The sequence below is a fragment of the Rousettus aegyptiacus genome, unplaced genomic scaffold, assembly GCF_014176215.1.
Source record: "Rousettus aegyptiacus isolate mRouAeg1 unplaced genomic scaffold, mRouAeg1.p scaffold_m13_p_17, whole genome shotgun sequence".
In the NCBI taxonomy this organism is placed as follows: domain Eukaryota; kingdom Metazoa; phylum Chordata; class Mammalia; order Chiroptera; family Pteropodidae; genus Rousettus; species Rousettus aegyptiacus.
This window is the reverse complement of record NW_023416292.1, coordinates 23563262-23583028: the sequence shown is the minus strand read 5'-3', so window position 1 is coordinate 23583028 and position 19767 is coordinate 23563262. Positions and strand designations below refer to the sequence as shown.

General features: G+C 55.3%; 2 protein-coding genes across 4 annotated transcripts; both read right to left on the bottom strand.

The window, feature by feature from the left end:
• Positions 1-1781: 1781 nt before the first annotated feature.
• On the bottom strand, positions 1782-18388 carry CD244 (CD244 molecule). 3 transcript variants are annotated; one of them, XM_016134031.2, is made up of 9 exons: positions 17381-18388; positions 12453-12785; positions 12106-12369; positions 10776-10883; positions 10297-10364; positions 8322-8381; positions 7283-7399; positions 6066-6122; positions 1782-4965 (listed from the first exon to the last, which is right to left on the bottom strand). In XM_016134031.2, the coding sequence occupies exons 1-9, from the start codon at positions 17439-17441 to the stop codon at positions 4831-4833; spliced, it is 1203 nt and encodes a 400-aa protein (XP_015989517.2). In that variant the 5' UTR covers positions 17442-18388; the 3' UTR covers positions 1782-4830. The 3 variants fall into 3 exon arrangements, with proteins under 3 accessions (XP_015989517.2, XP_015989518.2, XP_015989520.2); XM_016134032.2 differs by having other exon boundaries at positions 7298-7399; positions 17381-18385; XM_016134034.2 differs by lacking the exon at positions 6066-6122 and having other exon boundaries at positions 7298-7399; positions 17381-18387.
• LOC107504661 (leucine-rich repeat extensin-like protein 5) lies at positions 12826-17372 on the bottom strand. The gene is made up of 2 exons (XM_016134035.2): positions 13636-17372; positions 12826-13379 (listed from the first exon to the last, which is right to left on the bottom strand). Exon 1 carries the CDS (start codon positions 16502-16504, stop codon positions 15173-15175), a length of 1332 nt encoding a protein of 443 aa, XP_015989521.2. The 5' UTR covers positions 16505-17372; the 3' UTR covers positions 12826-13379; positions 13636-15172.
• Positions 18389-19767: the final 1379 nt, after the last annotated feature.

Genomic DNA, 19767 nt, shown 5'->3' with positions numbered 1-19767 from the left:
GCAGAAGATAGTTTTTCATGACATTCACTTCCCTGATTTTTCCCAAGATGCACATGAAATGGGCACAGACTGTAACTTTTCACAACTACATGCCCTTAGGTATCCTTTTCAAAAGGCATACAAGATAGCAGCTGAAGTTATTCTTTATGATATGTGCTGTAATCGTCTTTGCAAAATGCCCACCAGATGGCAGCAGAGAATAATTTTTTTACTTACACCGTTGTGTAATTCCCCCTAAGATTGTACACAAGATTGGTGCAGAAGATGGTATAAGAAAATATATTTTTTATGACATACAACTAGAAATTTTCAAAATGCCTACAATGACAACTTTCATGACACACACTCCTGTGTTAGCTCCAAGTTTCACACAAAGCAGGAGCAAAGAAAAATATCAAAACGAAAGGCCCTTGGGTGTTATTTTTAAATGCACATGAGACAGTAGCAGAGGGACATTTTCATGACCTGCATTCCTGTATTATCTTCAGGATTCATACAAAATGGGAGCAGAGAAAAACTTCATAACGGTATGCCCTTGGGTGTTATTTTATACGTGCACACAAGATGCACCATAACTGAGTTTTCATGCTATGCCCTGTGTTGTTATTCCCAAAATCCCCACAGGATGGCAGCAAATGATAAATATTCATGGCAACAATGGCCGTTAAATCCTTAAGTGCCCAACAGCAGACAGCAAAAAATAACTTTTGGTTAGTTACTGTCTACTGTTATTTCCTAAGTGCACACCAGATGGCGGCAGAGAGTAAATTTTTTATTACTTATGCTCTGATATTATTCCCAAAATGCTCACCAAATGGCAGCAGAGATTGAATATTCCTGACGACAAAACCCTGGTGTTATTCCTAACATGCTTACTAGATGGCAGCGGAGAATAACTTTTTCTTACAATCTGGTGTAATTGTCAAGATGCACACAAGATGGGTGCAGAAAACAAATTTGTATCTAAACTACACTCAGATTTTATTCCCAAAATTCACAGCAGGGAGCAGCTGAAAATAAATATTTATGATGAGCTACACTTAGGTGTCATCTTCAAAAAGCTCACCAGATGGCAGCATTGAATAAATTTTATGATATGCACTTATGTGTTATTTTGAAAATACCTATGAGATGGCAGCAGAGAACACTTTTCATGACTCTCTCCTGTGTTTACCAAGATGCACATGAAATAGCAGCAGCCAAAAGTTTTCATAACATTCCCTAGGGTGTTATTTCCAGAATGAACGTGAGATAGTTGCAGAAATAACATTTTATGACCTACATTGTGGTGTTATTCCTGAAACGCCTACCGGATAGCAACAAGAAAATCTTTATTGCATACATTCTGCTATCATTCCTAACATGCATATGGGATGAGGGCAGAAAAATATTCATGACTACCTACACTCTAGTGTTATTCCCAAAATGCCCACCAGATGGCAGCAGAGAATAACTTTCATGACATGTGCTCCTGTGTTTTACTCAAAGACACACATGAAATAGAGACAGTGAAAAACTTTTCATAAGAACAGGCCTTTGACTGTTATTTTCAAAATGCACACCAGATAGCGGCAAAAATACACTGAGGGGTTATTCCAAATGCCCACCAGGTGGCATTGTTAAATAAATTTTGAGGATGATTTATGGTAGGGTGTTATTTTCAAAATGTCCACGAGATGGCAGCAGAGGATAAGTTTTCATGACATGCTCTTCGATGTTATTCCCAAGATTCACATTAAATAGCAGCAGAGAAAATTTTCTTAGCGACATACTTTAAGGTGTTTTTTTTTAATACACACTAAATATGGCAGCAGAAACAAGTTTTTCTGATGTACACTGTAGTGCTATTCCTCAAATACCCACCAGATGGCAGCAAAAATAAATTTTATTACATTCGTGTTATTCTCAAGATGCACAATAGATGAAGGCAGATAATATTTACCGTGACCTACACCAGGTTTATTTCCAAAATATCCACCAGATGGCAGCAGGAAATCAATTTTAATGATGACATACACTTGGGTGTTATTTTCAAAATACCAACAAGATGGCAGCAGAGAAAAACTTTTCATAATGACATGCTCTGGGTGTTATTTTCAAAATGAACAATCCGGAGTACAACCAGCACCAGATTCCTGTGAGCAACACGTTATTCCCAAATTGCCCAACAGATGGCAGCAGAGAATAAATATTCATAATGATCTATACTTAATGACCTATATTCAAGTGTTATTCCCAAAATGCACACCAGATGGCAGCAGAGGATGACAAATCACATTTCATTACCTAGACTCTGGTGCTATTCCCAAAATGCACACCAGATGGAAGCAGAGGGCAACAAAGCGCATTTCATGACCCAAACTCTGGTGCTATTCCCAAAATGCACACCAATGGCAACAGAGAATAGCTTTTCATGTTACGTTCACTTTTGTTATTCTAAAAATGCACACGAGATGGCAGCAGAGAAGAGCGTTTCCCTGCCTTAAGGACTCTGCCCACTTATTCAAATAAAGTTCTAGATTCTTGGTATTAAGCTCACTAAGAAATAAATCCTGTTTTAGGCTCTTCCCATGCCTCATCTAACCTACTTCTTGCATTCGCCAAACGAGGCAGGAAATGTATTATCTCCACTTTACACGTGTTTAGATTAAAGACTGATTCTATCACAGTTCTGAGTCCAGGATCCTAACCTAATACAGGATCCTGGAAAACTAGAGTAATCCAAATAGCACTTGCAGCTTTGGGTTGAATCTTGGTCATTCTCTTTGAGGAAAATCTGCACATACCTAATGGTCCCGCTTGCCATGTACTCACCCAAGCTGGTTTTTGTAGTGGGACTTGGACAGGCAGCTGGGAATGGGGACAGATGACGTGGGAGAAGGTGGCCCGAGCTCTCACCGGAGTGCAACCAGCACCAGATTCCTATAAGAACAACTTCCCCACCTCCACTCGCTGCTGTCTTCTGGACTTTTAAAATCTTTTCTTTTTTCAGTCTAGAGCACTGGCTGGCTTTTGCTCATGTGCCCTTCCTCTAAGGTCTCAACTGACAACAGCTTCCAGGCTGCTCAGAATGCAGTTGAGGGTGGCAGTTTCCTTGTGGGGGAGTACCTGAGCCCTAGACAGGCACCGAGCTGACTCCTGGCCCCACCACCTACTGCTGTGTGACTTCAGGCAAAGAAATGGAAACTTGGCCTCCTCATCTGGCAGATGGAGACAACGGCTCCCTGTCAGGGGGCTGTGAGGGTTCACTGGGGTGGTGACGTCAGCTCCTGCCCAACATGCGATGAGCACTCAGTCTGTTGAGATCTTGCCTCCAGGTCTATCTTCTCTTTTGCTCAAATAAATTTTTATGAAAATTCTCTGCAGGTTTCCACGTTCTTACATCGATAGAGACAAGATAATCTCGAAGGATCCAAAAGTAAGGAAATATCAGTAAGATAAAAAAAATTACATGAAGATAGAAAAATGTCCAAAAAAAAAAAATCTGAGCCTATGGAAACAGCCCTCAGTAGCCAAGCCTCTGGACTTCAAGATGTCCTTGCTGCATTTGCCTCCTCGCACGCTAGACTATTTCCCCCTCTCATCTCAGACATGCTACGTCACAATTCTGCCTAGGCCAGTCGAAGACTTCCCGCCATCTTATAAACATCTGCCAAAGTGGATCCAACCGGCATTCTCAGTCACAGACACAAAGATCTATGCAAAATCATGTTGGCTGTAGTTTTTTAAAAAAAACAGAGGGCTGGAAATAACCAAAATGTCCATTTTGTGGGAATGTGATTAAATACATGATGGTATATCCATGGAATGGCAAACCCTGATGCCTTTGTAAAGAGAGGAAAGACTAACAGTGTGTGCTGATACGAAATGAGCGCTATGCGCTGAGTAGAAAGAACAAATTCCAGGACAGGGTGTGTCATCTGCAAGGTGCGTGTAACACCCACGTGCACCAGGGTGTCATGAACGTAAGTCAAGGGCAGTGCGACTCACAGGTGGGGGCAGGGCTGAGGCCACAGTCTGGGTGGGAGGAAAGATACTGCGGCTGCTCTTCACCCAGACATGATGATAAGGAGGCATGTTCTTCAGGGGTAAATATGGAAAATGTATATGGAAGAGGCATTTTAAGAACTTGAAAAATATATCAAAAGAATAATATACACATATGATTTATAGAAACCAGACAGTACCAAAAAAGTATGTGGTAAGAAAAATAGCCCAGTTCCCTCCTCAGAGACAGCCGCTGGTCCCCCTGGCAGGACCCATGTTGTCTCAGTGACTTCTCCACTCAGAGATGGGCTCGCTTTGCACCATCTGCTCCCACTCATGCCCAGCCCCCGTGATCAGTTGGCCAGAGGTCAAGGTGTCATACATGGTGGGGGAGTTTTCTCTCCGTATCTGAGTGAAGCCCAGGTCTGGTCCCCTTGGCCTCACAGAGGGGCTATTTCTCTTCCTCTGAGTCTCTGCTATCTTTCCTTCCTCTTTGAATGAAAGGTGGGCCTGGGCAAAGGGAGGATCATCCTACATTAGGGAGGAGGGGAGACAAGCAATAGCTTAGGAAACCAGGAGAGGGGAACCTTGGTGATAATAAACACCCCATATTTACATAGAACTCGAAGGATCACCAGTATCTGGACTTGCTGTGTGGTCTTTTGTTAACTGCCAACCTCTCCGCACAGTCTCGTCTGCTTTTAACATTGAGGGAGAGTATCTAACACTTTTGCTCTTATAACAGCTGTTACAAATCATTTTCAAAGCAAAATACAGTCCATGAACAAAACCCCACATCCTCTCCAGACCAGGACCCGTTCTGTAAGAAGTCATGCGGCGTCATCACTGCAGATTCCCCAAATCAGAGGCGGGTCTGAGCGGAGAGAGCTGCAGCGGCTCAGGGTACACCCTAAACCCCTCCAGCTCCTTGCGGCTCAGTCGGGCAGGGTTCTGGGCTTCCGGTCGTCGCTTTCCAACCTGCGGAAGAAAAGGACTTCAGGCCCTTCCGCGAGGACGTTCCCATCACAACCCTGCGGGGCACGAATTATGATCTCATTTTACATACTGAGAAAATAAAGCTCAGAGTGAGGAGACAGGTCACTCGTGGCCAACAACTTCATGGATAAAGTAACGGAGGGGCTTGAACGCAGTTCTGCCGCCTACAGCGCAAGTGCCTCTTAACCACTCCACGCTTCTCCACGACCCCTCAGACTGTCCTGGCCCAAAGTGTCCTCTACACCCCTGGACTGCCCAGGGGGCTTTAACGTGGGGCTACAGCGGAAGTGCCAAGAACCCCAGCAGGCCCCGCCCTCTGTCTCCCTGCAACCATGCAGCGTCTTCGCTGGATGGCAGATGGGAGCCCGGGCACAGCGTTGGGCTGGGGGGTGATGTGCGGGATGCCCTCTTTGCCTCGATGTCTCTGGGTACAAATGGGAGGTATGACCACACCTCCGTCATAACATGCTGTGGGGTGAAATGAGACGATGCACAGGAAGCCTCCGGGGGGCTCCCGCACACACAGTAGACCCTCGATCTGTCCACTCGCTACATGGTCTGATGGGAACCCAATGTGACCACCAGGCTCAGCGCCGCCTCTGTGCAGCGTCCGCCCCAGCGGCAGCTTAAGACCACCTGTGCCCTGGAATGACTCCCAATTACTTGCTAACTTTAGAAAATCATTGAGATTCACTTTTGCCCCCTGCTCTGATCCCCCCCCCCACATGCACAGTCCTCCCCCCATACACTTGGAAGGGAGAGGTTTCTAGCACGTGGCCCAAAGCTAGGGAATTCGCCTGGAGACGGCCCTAACTCAAAACTCAAGCTACCCAATGAGAGCCAAACCCCAACACATGACATGACCTCGGTTAGCCCCTTACTATCCATGGACCTCAGGGTTTTCACCTCTGAAATGAAGATCTGGGTTAGATCCCTGAAGTTCCTGCAAGCCTGAGGCGCCAGGAACGCCTCCTTCACAGGTGCACAGAGTTGAGGCTGCCGGGCATGCCACGTCCACCGGAAGGAGCGCCCAGGCCTCACCTCTGCATGCCACACCCACCGGAAGAAGGACCAGGCCTCACCTCTGCATAGATGGTCATGCCAAGAGCAGGGCTGTGGCTTCTCTTCCTGGATCCAGACTGGAAAGTCAGAGGGTAAAGAGCGCTTAACTCCAAATCGAGAAATGCCTTGCTCCGCATGAACGTGAGGGGTCCCCAAAGAGACTCAGTGCCAAAAAGTCTCTGAAGCGATGGGCTCTCCTGTCCCCAGGCAGTCTTGGTTTTAGTGTTCCAGAGAAGGCATAACAGACTTGCCTGTGATAAGACGTTTCTGAACCAGTCCGAGCTCAGCATCCCACAGCCACACACCCCTCAGACAAACCTAACACAAATCTGCTTCAATCCATGCATCTCTTCAACACACAACCCCCTGGTACACAGTCCTGGCACACCCTGGACAATCTGAGTGCTGGAAATTATGGAATACAGAGGCGCATTCAGCAGAGTCTTCAGAATGTAACGCCAAAGCAGGTGGCCATGGTGACCATCTGTATGCCGTGTGGCATGTAATTCACATATAGGTATCTCTTTGGCAGAATCCAAGGTGATTGAATGGCTTATCGGAAAGAGGGTGAACGAAAACTGAAAATCTGTCCTAAGCCTCTTGCCCGTTTGACCCAAACACCTGACCCCCGACGCGCTTGTTCTCAGGCTTCCACGGCGTGGCCGACGCCCACTTCCCACACTGCCACGCTGGGGTTACGGATCTAAACTGTGGCTTTAGCCTCGGGAATATTATTCTTCCCACTCGAGGTGAAAAGGCCACGGACACCAGGGCCCACGACCCCGTGGCTCCAGGCGCACGCGAGCGCGGCGTACTCAGCCGCTCGGCCTGGGGCAGGATTCGAGGGGACCCCCGGGTGCGCCTCGGGGCGCAGGCCTCGAGCGTCCGGCGACCGGCCAGAGCCCGCGTCTGGCCCCGGGAGAGGCGCCGGCGTCTCTCGGCGCCCAGCCCTGGACACCTCCCGCCTCGCGCAGCCGCAGCAGGCGCCCGGGGGCCCCCGCGTCGCTCCGCACTGGGTACTTCCTCTGTCTGGGTTCCTGGGGCCGCCTCCAGTCCACTCTCCTCTTAGTCTCCGAGCTGTTCTTCTTCTACACACAGAACTAGCAGGCATTTTCTACTTGGCCCGTTCACATTTAACTACAATCACTTGACACAAACTGCTCAGATGCACACAGCGCAAGGCCCCCGGCTGCGAGGTGCACGCGCCCCGCGTTTGCGCCCGGGCCCCGAAACGCACCCGCATAACACTCGCCTGTTTCGGCGGCGCCCCCTGGAGGCGGAGACTCGCCGGGCGTGACGGCTGCACGACCGAGTACAACGTGTTTTCAGTTTTCCGTGACGTGGAAGCAGCAGACTAACGAGAAGAGAAGGAAATTCATTTCGGAAGCACAGAGCGCGCACAGCCCCGGGGAGGCCGCGCCGCCCCCGCCCTGCCCAGACCGGACGGAGCCCGCACCGGCCGGGAGGTGCCGAACCGGGCGCTCGCCCCCGCCCCCCAAGGATTTCCTTTGTCCTGCAGCTAGGCCCCCAAGCTGAAGAAGTGCTGCTTCAGGTCTCAATTCTTAAAATTAAAAAAGGCCATTTTTATCAAAAACGTATTATCATCGGCCACCAGAAAGCTTGTCTAGCAAGAGATGCCCAGCCTGGGTTATCAATAATGTCATCTTTGCTGCCAATATTAGAAGCTGCTTCTCCAGGCTATGGGTAAGTGTCCGTCCCGCGGCGTGGTGGACATGGGTGCGTAGGCGCCATGGACGCTGGGGTTGGCCACCCCCCAGCTGCGTGGCCTTGGGCCCATTAACCTCCGAATGTTTCCTCATTTAGCAAATGAGGTTTGTCTCAGACCCACTTCCTGAGGCTGCTAATTAAGATCTCTTTTTAAAAATGAGCATGGTAGGTACTTCATAAACCTTATTGTTAAGTCCTAATAAAAGAGAACAGCACCGATTATTCTTTCCTGAAACCCGCGTAAGGGCTGGGGCCACAGTTCCACACCGGCTGCTGGAAGCCGCAGGGCGGGAACACCAGGGCTGGTCAGGGACGAGCTTCCTTCTCCCAGCTTCTCCTCCGGGCCTCACCCACTGCAGGAGGGAGAGCCTGCCCGCCCCACTGTCCAGCTCCAGCAGGACACCCAGCTGAAGCTGACCACCCTCTGGGGCTCAAGGGCAGCACAGCCTCGCCCGCCCTCCAGGGTGTGAGTTTGGGGGTGGGGAGGCGGGACCTTCCTCCCCCACCGCAGACAGCCTTGGGCTGGGCTAGGGAAGCCAGAGTGATACCTGGGCCTGGATGGTGGAGTAGATGGTTCTCTCTTCTCCAGGGGAAGTGTGCTCCTGCTCCTGCACAACAAACAGGGCGGGGCACGTGCTGACGGCCGGCGGGGACGGACAGCCCGAGGGAGGTGCTCGTCGTCACCCCAGCACGAGGAGACAGGGGACGAGCTGCTCACAGTGCAGGGGCTGCTGTCAGGGGCACGGGGGTGACGCGGCTGCAGCCGGCGACCCCGCCGGGCGTGGGGTGCTCCTGCCGCTTGGTTTACTTTGGCAGCTTAGAAACTTGGCTTTGCCGACTTCTTGACTAAATGTCCACTGCGAATGGCACTGAGCTCAGAGTAGGGCTGTGATCTGGGACATATCGCGGCTCTGAAAGTCAGAGGCTGTAACTGTTTTAAGCCTCCGATCTAGGTCCGGCCGTGGTGGTCAGCTGGCCCTTGCCTCAGGCCAGCCCCTGGGCAGCCGGGGTGAAGCCCTGGACCCAAGGCCAGAGGCCGCGTGCGCCTCCTCTCAGTCCTGCCCAGCAGGAGACTGGGGCTGGCAGCAGCATGCTCTTCCCCGCCGAGCCTCCGCGGCCAGGACGGGTTCCGGCAGGAAGCCAGTGGGCCAGCCACTCCCAGAGGAGCGGGGACGCCAGCTGTCCCGGGAGGCTGGAGTCCTGGGCATCGGGCAAGGGGCGGGAGTTCGCTGTCTTTCCCTTCTGCTCAGACCTGAGTGAAGTGACCGCAGCACGTCCGAGCCTGGCCCCCGGCCAGGGCGCACGAAGCCTGCAGCTGAGGCCTTGGCACAGAGCCCTGGAGACGGACGGACGGACGGCCGGGCCGGGCCGAGGAGGGAGGAGCGGGCCTGAACCTCCAGCAGGTGTGTCCACGCGAAGTGGTTGTTTTCCCCTACACTCTCCTTCGTTTTCCTACTTTAGTGTAATCTTCGTGGGCAAGGAGGGGTCTATTTTTTGGCCATCAGTGGCTGTAGGTAGATACATTCGCTTTTATGGATTTGTACCAGAGTCCGGCACTGACAGAAGAGACAATTTTCCTGTTGTCACCCACAGCCCACTGCTCCCCTGTTGAGGGGGACACAGGGCGGAAGCCCTGACTGGAGGAAAGCCGCTGCCTCACAGGGCCCCCCACTGCAAGGACTTCCTGCCCTGCCCTCAGGCCACCCAGGGGTACGGGGAGGAAGAGAGACCTTCCTCCCCCACCTCCCTTCACACCTGGCAGTGCAGTGAGGCCCTGCCTTGCTCTAGGCCAGTCATCTCATCCTGCCCTACTTAGAGAAGAGCAGTGAGGTCACCCTGCAGCCCCTCTGCGGGGTCCTGCTCTGCTCCACCGCGGCGCGACAGGGGACCGGCCCCTGCCGGCAGAGACCGCCTGGCGGAGTTCCCGGAGATGCCGGCTCCGCCTCAGAGCCTTTGTGCGAATCCGGGTGCTCTCTCCGGCGCCCCAGCCATCCTCGGGCCTCTTCCCCCCAGCATGGCGTGGACATGGGCCACTGAGCCGGCTGCACACTGTCGGCTTTGGCAGGTCAGGCACCCTCACCAGCCTTGGCAGCGATTAAGGACCGAGAAAAGTTAACTCAGACTTGCAAGGGCACGAGAATTTGTGGTCAGATACGAAACACAAGAAGGTTGAACTCGTCCCGGGGCTTAGACCAGCTGGTGAGACTGGAAAGAAATGAGGGCACGAAGGTGCCATCTGGGGCGGCAGGAGCGGCACTCCGCCCTCGGCTGCGGGTCCCGCGTCCCCGCCCCCCTCGGCAGGCGCCGTCCTGCACCAGACGCTCCTGTGCCTCCCTTCTTCCTCTCTCCCTCCTCCATGGCCAGAGCCAGGGCGCTGAGGGACAAAGGACAGACGGGGAAGGCTGAGGATCCCCTTGAGAGGACAATCGTCTGGTTCTCTTTGTCCCTCGGCTCCGAATGGCTGTCCTCCCGAAAGCGCTTTCAGACTAGCTGAGAGCGACCCCCGCCCACGGGATGCCGTACTTTATTTCTCCTGGTTGGCAAGCTGTTAATTTCTTCATAAATTGTCAGAAGCTCCTTTGGGCCGGGCTCTGTGAGGAGAAAAGCACGGGACGGAGCTGCAGAGCCCTCCAGAGGGTGCCCTGCCCAGCCAGGCGTCTGCTTGCGGCAGCCCCGCCTTCACCCCTGGTGGCCCAGACCTTGAGAACATTCTAGAAAGCAAGTGCGTTCGTGCTCTTTCCCAGGTCCTCAAGGGCAGCACCCACCCCGACACAGCTGCTCCACTGCCATCTCCCCACCTGCCCCTGCACCTGAACCCGCATGCAGGGATGGGCTGGGAGCAGGCAGGGGCCGCCCCAGAAGGCACGACCAGGGGGGAGGCCCAGCACCCACTGCTGGCCCGGGCACCCACAGGTCCCAAAGCTCCCAAGGAAAAGCGGGTGCTGCTCGCCCAGACACACGCTGCCCAGTCGGGCGGCAGCACCCTGGGGCCCTCGACTCACCTGACCGCTTCCTCCTCCTCCTCCACACACACAAGCCAGTGAGGCTGCCGAGCGTCAGGGTGAGTATGAGAAGCAAAACGATCACCAAAATGGAAAGAGAGTCGACTTCTGGGAGATACGGAAGGCACGAGGCTGAGGGCTCAGCCCTCTCTCTCTGTCCCCTCCAGCCTGCCGCAGGGCCGGCCTCAAAGCCCACGCTCCTCCCCGGGGTGGCCGGTCTCCTCCCCCCTGTGAGGTTGCCCTCAAGGTGGTCTCCCTGCCCAACTGGACGACCTCCCCCGAGTGACACTAAGAGAGTTCGTATCTGACGGGCTGGGCGCAGATTCTAACTCTGCGCCCGCCGAGCCTCTCTGAGCCCCTGCTTTCTCGCTCGTGAGGAGGAGACGGTATTATCTACATATGGGGATTAATTTCCGATCCAACCAAAGTAAAGCATCTGGCACAGTAAACGTCACGTCGATCCGTCCGTTTGTTTTTAGCACGGCAAACGTCTCTGGCACGCCTACTGTGTGCCAGGCCGGTGTTCCTGCCTCCTCCGCTCTGCCTCGCACAAGCAGTTAACGAGGGGGGAAGGGACAGGAGGCGAGTGTCCAGAGGCTGGCCGCGGCTCCTTATGAATGCCACCTCATTCGATCTGGAACAGTGACTCGGGCAGGTGTTTTCGATGATCATTCCCATTTTCCCAAGAGGAAAACTGAGGCCCAGAGAGGTTTGTGAGCCTGCCCGAGCGCGCACAGCTCGCACATGACAAAGCTGGGGCTGACCGACGTGTCCGTGCCCCTCCACACGGCCGTGGCTTGTGCATGGCCCATGCCCCCGAGTGCCTAGCTTGCCGCCCCCGCATGGCTGCAAACCCTACGGGCAGGGGCTGTGATGCCCGTGCCCACAGCACAGGGAGTCTTAGTGCATCTGATAAAGAGATGCAAATGACTCAGCGTCACTCTCAGGAAACGCATAGGTGGTACTCTCCCGGGTTCCCCTGTGACCACCCTGATGCCCCGTGACCCAGGGCGCCACCTCCCTCTGGAGGGCCGAGGGGTCGCTGCAGGTGAGGGGGCGGGTCTCCATCCGTCTCTCAGAGGAAGTAAGGGCGACCAGCAGCAGGGCTGTGACTCGCCAGCCTGCAGAGCCACCGCCTCCCAGAAGGAGACTCTCAATGGGAAAAAATTCCTCCCAGACTAAGATGGGCCTAGCTTTACAGGCGCTGTGTGCCTAAGTGCCAGGCCCCTGGGGGCGGCCGCAGGCGACCTCATCCCCAGGTCTCTCTGGCGCGTGAGCCCGGTGGCGGGGCTAACACCTCCAGCCCGAGCGGCCGCAGCGCTCTGCCTACCGTGACAGGCCTGGGCGAGCTCGAGCGTCCGGGCCGCCCAGCTGACAGGGTTGCTGACATTGCAGGTGTAGCTGTGCAGGTCTCCGAAGCCGACCTGCTCTTCCAGCTCGCTGAGGTTCCTCGGCGTCTGGATCAACTCGCTCCCTCTATACCAGGCGTAGCTCACGTCGCCGCCTCTGGCGACCGAGCAGGACAGGGTCACCTGGCACCTCCTGCCGTCCAGGGCTTTCCACTGCTCCAGCAGGCGGGGCTTCTCCACGGGATCTGGGGCAGAGATGCTGGTCAGGAAGGCGCTGGGAACGCAAGCCCTGAGGGGGGACAGCGGGGGAGCCACCGCGGGCACTCACCAAACACAGAAATCTGGAACCTGTGTTTCTGAACACTCCCATCCTCTCTGGTGACCTCCAGGAGGTAGAGGCCACTGTCCTGCTGCTGAGTGGCGTTGATGAGGAGACTTAAGCTGTCATTCATGAAACTGAGTCTATCGTTGAAACGGTTAGAAACCCAAGTGACAGAACTACCAGAAGTATTCTTCCAGGTGAGAATCACGCGACATTCCAGCTCCGTATGCAGCTGTACCTTCCATTCCAAGGAGTCCACCCTCGTCAGTGCGCTGGGCGGCTGTAACCTGACGGGTGCTCCTGACAGTCCAGCCACACGGTCAGCAGAGTCTGGAGATGCTGGGGAGGAGACACCAGGCTGGAGGCAGCGGGACGGGCACCAGGCTGAGCGCCGCCGGCCGTCTGCTGTGGCTTCCCCTAAGCCGGGAGGGAGGGGCACATCCCCACCTGCCCCCTCTGCAGAAGCCCGGAAGGGACCACGAACCCCTGAGAGCAGCTACTCTCTCTTGAGTACTTCCTCTGGAACAGGCATGCCTTAAACTCTTTACACGTTTTGGCTGTTTCATTTCACAGTGACGCGGTGAGATTCTTATCCCATTTTACAGGTGAGAAAATAGAGAGAGCTTAAAAGCAACTACCCCGAGCTGCACAGCGAGAAAGGCGAGCTTGAAATCCAGTCAGTTTTGGCTTCAGAGGGTGAACTCTTAACCACCGTGTTATGAGTCAGCATTGCATCCGATGGGATTCCCTCCCCACAGCCCTGAGCCAGCGGCGACTGCTGGATGCTCTGAGCGGTCAGGCCCAGTGGGACTAACTCTTGGGGCTGAAGGCTCCTCCTCTGTCCTTCCAGAGAGCTGTCGTAGGACTTAGAGCATCAAATAATAGTCATTATTCATCGATGTTGCCAAATTTTTCGTTGCTGAGGATTGCTCCCTAGAGAAGAATTAGAAAGGCAAAGAGGAGACTGCACCGCAGCGCCTTCCTCTCTGGGGCCGGGGGCTGCGTGTGCCCGCCCGCCCGACAGCCGCCCCGCGCAGGCAGGGAAGACAAGCGGGTGCTGCTCTGGCCGGTTTTGGTGGGAAACTATGTGGCCAGTGGACGCAGGGGATAAAAAGTGCCGGGATGGGTTGGGCAGGGCCGAGGAGAATCGGGCAGAGAGGACAGGGGAAGGGGGTGGCCACACGCAGACCTGTGAGAATGGAGGGTCCTGAGCAGAGAGTGGCCAAAGGGAGGAGCTCTGGGTGTCCGCGTGCGTTACACGCACAGGTCCTCAGCCACGCCTTCCGCCTGGCCTCTCCTCGGGACACCACGTAATTACAGGGCTTGGAGACCTGTAATTACTGTGTGCTTGGTAGGGAATGTTTCTTTGATCGTGACACCCCTGAGAGCAAAACACATTTTCCTGTTCACATCCCATGACTTGAATTGGATCTGCTTATGCTGAGCCCAAAAGCAGGGGCCGTGCCGTGCAGCCCGCTGTCTCTTTCCCCATGGCCTTCGCGCTGCATGTGAGGAAAGGAGGCCCACCAGGTGCTGACCAAAGTTAACGGAAAAATACTTACTAAACCTATAGAAAGGACATACACGGTCGATGTTACTTATTCAGTCTTTCCTGAGATGCCACACTGACCAGAGCCCTGAAGAGCCAGGGCCTCCTCGCGCGTAAGACACGGCTCCTGACTCCAGAGAAACTGTGATCTGGGACCAAACCCTGTTTTTACTCTGCAGCACACACTCAGTGGCTGAGATGGGTAATCAGATAAGGAATTTCAATTCTGATCACAGAAGACCAGACTAAGACATACTAACAAACACTCCCACTGGTAATATCGAGGAAAAAATGGGGAAAATGTTAAAACATGTTGTGGAAGGCATCAGAGAACTAACGAAACAGTGAAATGTTCGGGGCCAAGAACTGAAGGAAGGGGACTCAGAGAGGTGAGAGCCGCATTTTCCATTGCTGTTCCCTGGAGGCATCTTCCCAGTCCATAAAAGGCAGCTGAGAAGCTTCGCAGAGCTGAACAGACTCAAGGCCCTGGGGCAGAGAACTGCGTCCTGGGTCCACCAGGCTTGGGGCCGGGTGCCCTGAAGGGCTCACACTGAGGCTAAGAGTGAGCCGGAAACAGACCGGCTCTCACGGAAACAGGCCAAATTTTGAACCATGTCAACACAGAATTGAACGAAAGTGATCTAGAATCTCTAGTACTTCTAACCTGGCTGCCCACTGGAGGCAAATATAAATTATTCCTGGAGGAAAATAACATCGACCAGAGTATTAAATTGTTTCTAAAATTTTTCATACATGACATTCAAAATGAAACAAGAAAATAAACTGGCATAACAGAAGGAAACAGGCCCAAAAAGGAAAAATAAGCCATAGAAACAGACCTAATGGGCATCTGAACAACAGGTGTTAACCATAGACTCTAAAACACTGCGTTTGCTATGTTCAAGGACGTGAAATGTAAGTCTGAGAACTCCGGCAGAGAACCAGTGTGAGGGGTGGAGCGGGGCCACTCCAGTCACGGCGCCCTTCGTGCTTCTCCTGAGATTCCGACGGGCGCGCCCCGTCACTAGGCCGGCCTTCTAATCAACCCAGTTCCGGCCGAGGCCTAAGGAGGCATCGCATGGTTCCACCTGCTCTGTTGGAACCTTTTCTCACTGGCTCGTAGACAGCCTCGGATGCCCTGCTAGAGCAGCGAAGGAGGCACATGGGGCAGAAAGACTCAGGAGGGGCAAACCCAGTGCTTTCCAAATAGTTTTTTAAATGTGAGGAAAATGAACCGGGAGCGGGAAGCCAGCAGGAAAGGGACAGCAGCAGATCGACCCGAGAGGGCCTCGTGCGCCGAGCAGGTCCTGGACAGCCCAGCAGAAGTGGTGGGGGGAAGCGGGGCCCAGGGAAGGTGAGCAGAGGGGGGTCCTCGGGAAGTGGGCGCCTCCTCGCTGTCTCCTTTTCTGGAGGAGAGAGTGGGCCGACAGAGGATGCCACGGAGCGGCAGGACCTGGCCGAGGTGAAGGTTTGGAAGCTCCTCCCTGGGGAATGAGAAGAGCTGGACTCTGCTGCTCTGTTGCCAGAGAGGTCCAGCATGCGGGGCGGGGCGGGGCGGGGCTGAGCCGGGCGGGGGGGGCGGGCTGGAGAGGGCCACTGTGGCGCAGAGCTGGAAGGGACTGGAGGCCAAGGCGAGGCTGTGCGACCCATAAAGTGGAAAGGCAAGGGGGCGAGGGATTATGCACCCAGCGCTGTGGCTGACATAAGACCACTCAGGGCCTGCCCCAGAAGGCCGAGTTCTCAGTGCTGAGAGAGGTGCAGGAGGCTGAGAGTGAGTGCAGCGCGGGCCAGAGGGGAGAGGCCTCAGGGGCCCCGGGCTGCAGCGAGCCCCAGGAGCCCCACGACTGCTGAGCAGTTGGGCCCCTCTCCTGGCAGCTAAGAAGGCAGGAGGCGATGTGACTCTGCAGAAGGTGGACCAGGAAGGATGATTAACCCTGTGTCCCCAGGAAGAGACGGGCAACCTGCGTGGGGGATGGTCGAGGGGACGGTGTGGCCCTGTCCCCTGCTTCTGCGTGGGTGCACGAGCAGCAGCCTCGGAAGCCACAGCCAGTTCAACCCCCTCTGCACTGGACCCACAGGTCCGGGCGGGGCGGCGCCGGAGCTCAGGAAGAGGGGCAGAGCCGCGGCACCTCCACCAGACGACAAAAGGATGTTGAGGTTTTCTCAGCTCAGGGGTAGGCCCCCAGCTCCAGAAGGCAGCAGCCGGGATCCCGCTGGGCGCTGACGGCCAGAGCCCAGTGAGATTCCAGAAGCGCCGGGCTGGGGCGGCGCGACTCCAGGCAGAACCCGAAGCTGACACAGCGCCCTGCGGAGCCCACCCACGTCGCCCTGCGGAGCCCACCCACGTCGGCCTGCGGAGCCCACCCACGTCGGCCTGCGTGCCCTCGCCTCGCCCCACCCTCGGGGGCCCCTCGCCTCCATCCAAGCTGCCCACGTCCCACTCCACGTGTCCGTCAGCCTGATGCAAAATCATCCTAATCTGCCTCTGAGATGCTTGAAAAGCATTCATTCATTCATTCGCTCAAAGAACGTTTCCGCACGTATGTTGTGCCTTGTTGCCCAGGAACCATGGCCGTAACTACGTACGGATCGCGCGAAGTCATCGGCTCCAGAAGCTCGAAGCCCGCCCGATTCACCGCGCCCCTCAGCGCCCTGCGCGGCCAGGGCTGGGGTTCGGCCCAGGGGAGGGAGAGGCGCGCATCCCGGAGGGCGACTGACCGCGATTAGAATTTGCACAATACGATGTTGCAATATGATTAAATGTCCTGAATACACATTCCCTTCCGTTAAAAATGATGAAATCTCCCTAAGAATCTGGCTATGACAATGAGGAACCCTCAGAAAGAGCCCACTCTAACCCCCTCTCCACTCAGTCAACGAGTTCCTGAATAGTATCTCTTCTTGACCCTGATGGGAAAACTAAGTGAAAGAAACAGATGCCTCCAGAAGCTGTGCACACGAGGGCTCGCCGGGGGCTTGTCTGGGGTGGGCGGCTCTCTGCCACAGGGGAAGACCCACCTGCTCCTGAGCTCCAGAACAGCCCCGCATCCTGGGGAGACCCAAGCCCAGAGCCACCTCGCCTCTGCTGGGAGCCCCATGCACTTTGAGGATATTTCCTTGGTGCCTCCTAGAGCCAGCAGGAAAGACATTCCCGCCAGCATCCAGAAAGGTGAACTGAAGCCAGTAGAAAGGAGGCCCCTTGACTGAGGCTGCCTGGCCTCAGACCTTCTCGGGGACCCCCCAGGCCACCACCAGCCTGTCCAGACCGGTTAGGAGCTGCTCGGACTCACAGCCTCAGGTGACCAGGCTCCGGATTCTGATCTCCCTGGAGGCTAGTCCCCGCCTCATGTCAGCCCCCACCCCAGGCCGCACTGGGACGCCTTACCTTGGCCCTGACGCCCCTCGAGGAGCAGGAGCAGTGTGAGCGGGAGGGCTTGCCCCAGCATCTCTGCTGGCCGCCGGGTGAGCCAGTCCGCCCCCGGCCCCACAGAGTGTGCTGTGGGTCGGCTCAGCGGCCGCCAGGCACCAGGAGCATGATGGGAGAGCTGCCTCACAGCCTGCCCGGCCACAATTTCCTCAACCCAAGGCTGCTGCTGTTGCCTGAGAAGTAGCAAGGCCACTGAGAAAGACCCAGTGAACTTGCAAAGTTGGCCTTCAGTGGGTGGGAACCCGGGCTCACAGCCACTCACAAACCTACTTCAAAGTTCTGACCTTCACTCTACCCAGCCCAGTTGCTTTGTCCCAAGGGCCGACACCCAAGAAAATTCAGAATTCTCTTCATCCTCCCAGCAGCGTGGAGAAGCCTCCGTGGGGCCGTCATGCCAGATGGTCCCATCCCCCCCGCCCCGACACTGGGGGAGGGGCGGGGGGCTGGGGCGGGGGGCCGTGCCGTGGAGCGGAGGAAGCGGCAGAAAAACCCGACAAGCCCAGGGCAAAGAAGGTTAAGCGCATGCAACGCGCCCGTTTTCACAAGAATCGCTTTTGCGCCAGTTCCCTGACTCAGGCCCATTTTTCCTCTTTTGCCTTTCCCCGAAGACCGCTCTCTTCCCTTTTCTTCCACCCCGGGACTCAGCTGCCTTTGCTGCCCTCTCCCACCCGTGGTTCGGCTCCGCCCTGCAGAGCCGGGCAGCTCCGGGGTGCTCCCGCCGCGGGGCGGGGGGGGGGGGCGCAGGGGCACCCCGCCTTCCCGGACGCCCGAGCCTCGAGGCCACACCCTGGGGGCCCGGCCCTTTTCCTCCTTCGGGTTCCCCTTTAGCAGCAAATATTTTCCGTTCCCTTTGGCTGGCCCGAGTTCGTTTTCGTATGTCGTCCACTTCGGGTCAGAGCGCTGGGTCGCGAATCAGGACGGAGACTTGGCCGCGCGAAGCTTCCCGAGGCCCCTTTGCGCGCAGATGCGCGCGCCTCGGCGACGCGGGGGCGGGGGGCTCGCGCCCCGGAGCCTGCGTGTGCGGGCGGCACCCCCACTCCGCTGCCCGGGGACGCGGCCTCCCTGCGCCCGCTCTGCGCCCCGGATCCGGGCCGGCAGCACCGCCCTCGCAGGCGTGAGGGCCGCAGCGGCCCGCGCCGCCGACCGCCACGCTGAGCAGCCCCGCCGGGCGACCGGACCCCGGACCCCGCGGCGCGCCCTCGGCGCCCTCGGCGCCTCCCTCCATGAGGGCAGACGCAAGGCTGTTCCCCGCCGAAACCCGCTTTCGTCCAGGGCTCATGAGGACCCATCTTTCTCACACCTTTTTTTTTTTTTTTTTTTTAATCTGTGATGGTTTTACCCAACATGAACACTGCTCCTCAGCCCGATACCCTTAAGGATTTCGGCCTGTGCTGCACGGGGTGCTCCCCTCCACAGAGAAAGACGGCATTAAGTGCGGGAGAATACGCCACCCCAAAACATGCCGCTTCGGCATACCATTTTACCCTGAAGGCAACTGCGAAGTGGATACAAGAAGAGCTCTCCATCTCTGGAGGGGAGGGGGTTGGGGAAGGGGCTCAGAGGCAGGAATCGCTGGGTATGAAACAGTCTCGGGGGTGTGGAGTACGGCATAGGGAATGCAGTCAGCAGTATTGTAGTAACTATGTGCAGTGCCAGGGGGTACTAGACTATCCGGGGGTGGGGGTCGCTTCATAAATCATATAAATGTTTAACCACTATGCTGTACACCTGAAACTAATACCAAAAAAATACTGAATGTCAACCGTAATTGAAAATGAATGAATGAGTGAAGCTCTGGCTCTTCCCCTACTTGCCTAAGAGCAGGACATAAATCTATCAAGGTCCTTCCTCTTCTCTACTTAGAAGGACAGCGGCTAATGGCCAGAGGTAGCTCTGGACCTTAAGCACAGGAGAACCTACAGGACGAACCTTGCGAACTAGCCCTTAGCTCCCACTAGTTTCCCACAACCTCAAAGTCCTTTTCCTTTGTCTAGTCCTTTCTCTAGAATTTGACTGCTCTTTGCTCAGGGTGCCGTCCACACAAGCCCAAGTTCTAATCACTGCTCTGAGCTACTCATTTCTGAATGGTCCCACAGGCAAGCAGACGCACATGTTAACACACTTCTGCTTGTCTCCTGTCTTCTGCCTTCGCCTCCTATACCTTAGAGGCCCCAACTGGAGAACCTGGGAGCGTAGACAGGGAAACGTATACGTTGACTTCAGGTATTGTGTGTACAAACTGTCAGGGAGGAATTTTTTTCTTTTACCTTTCTAGGTTCTTTGGTTGATCTAATAATTATATTGGCCAAAGAGAGATAAACAGGGGGGAAAAATTAATTTCATAC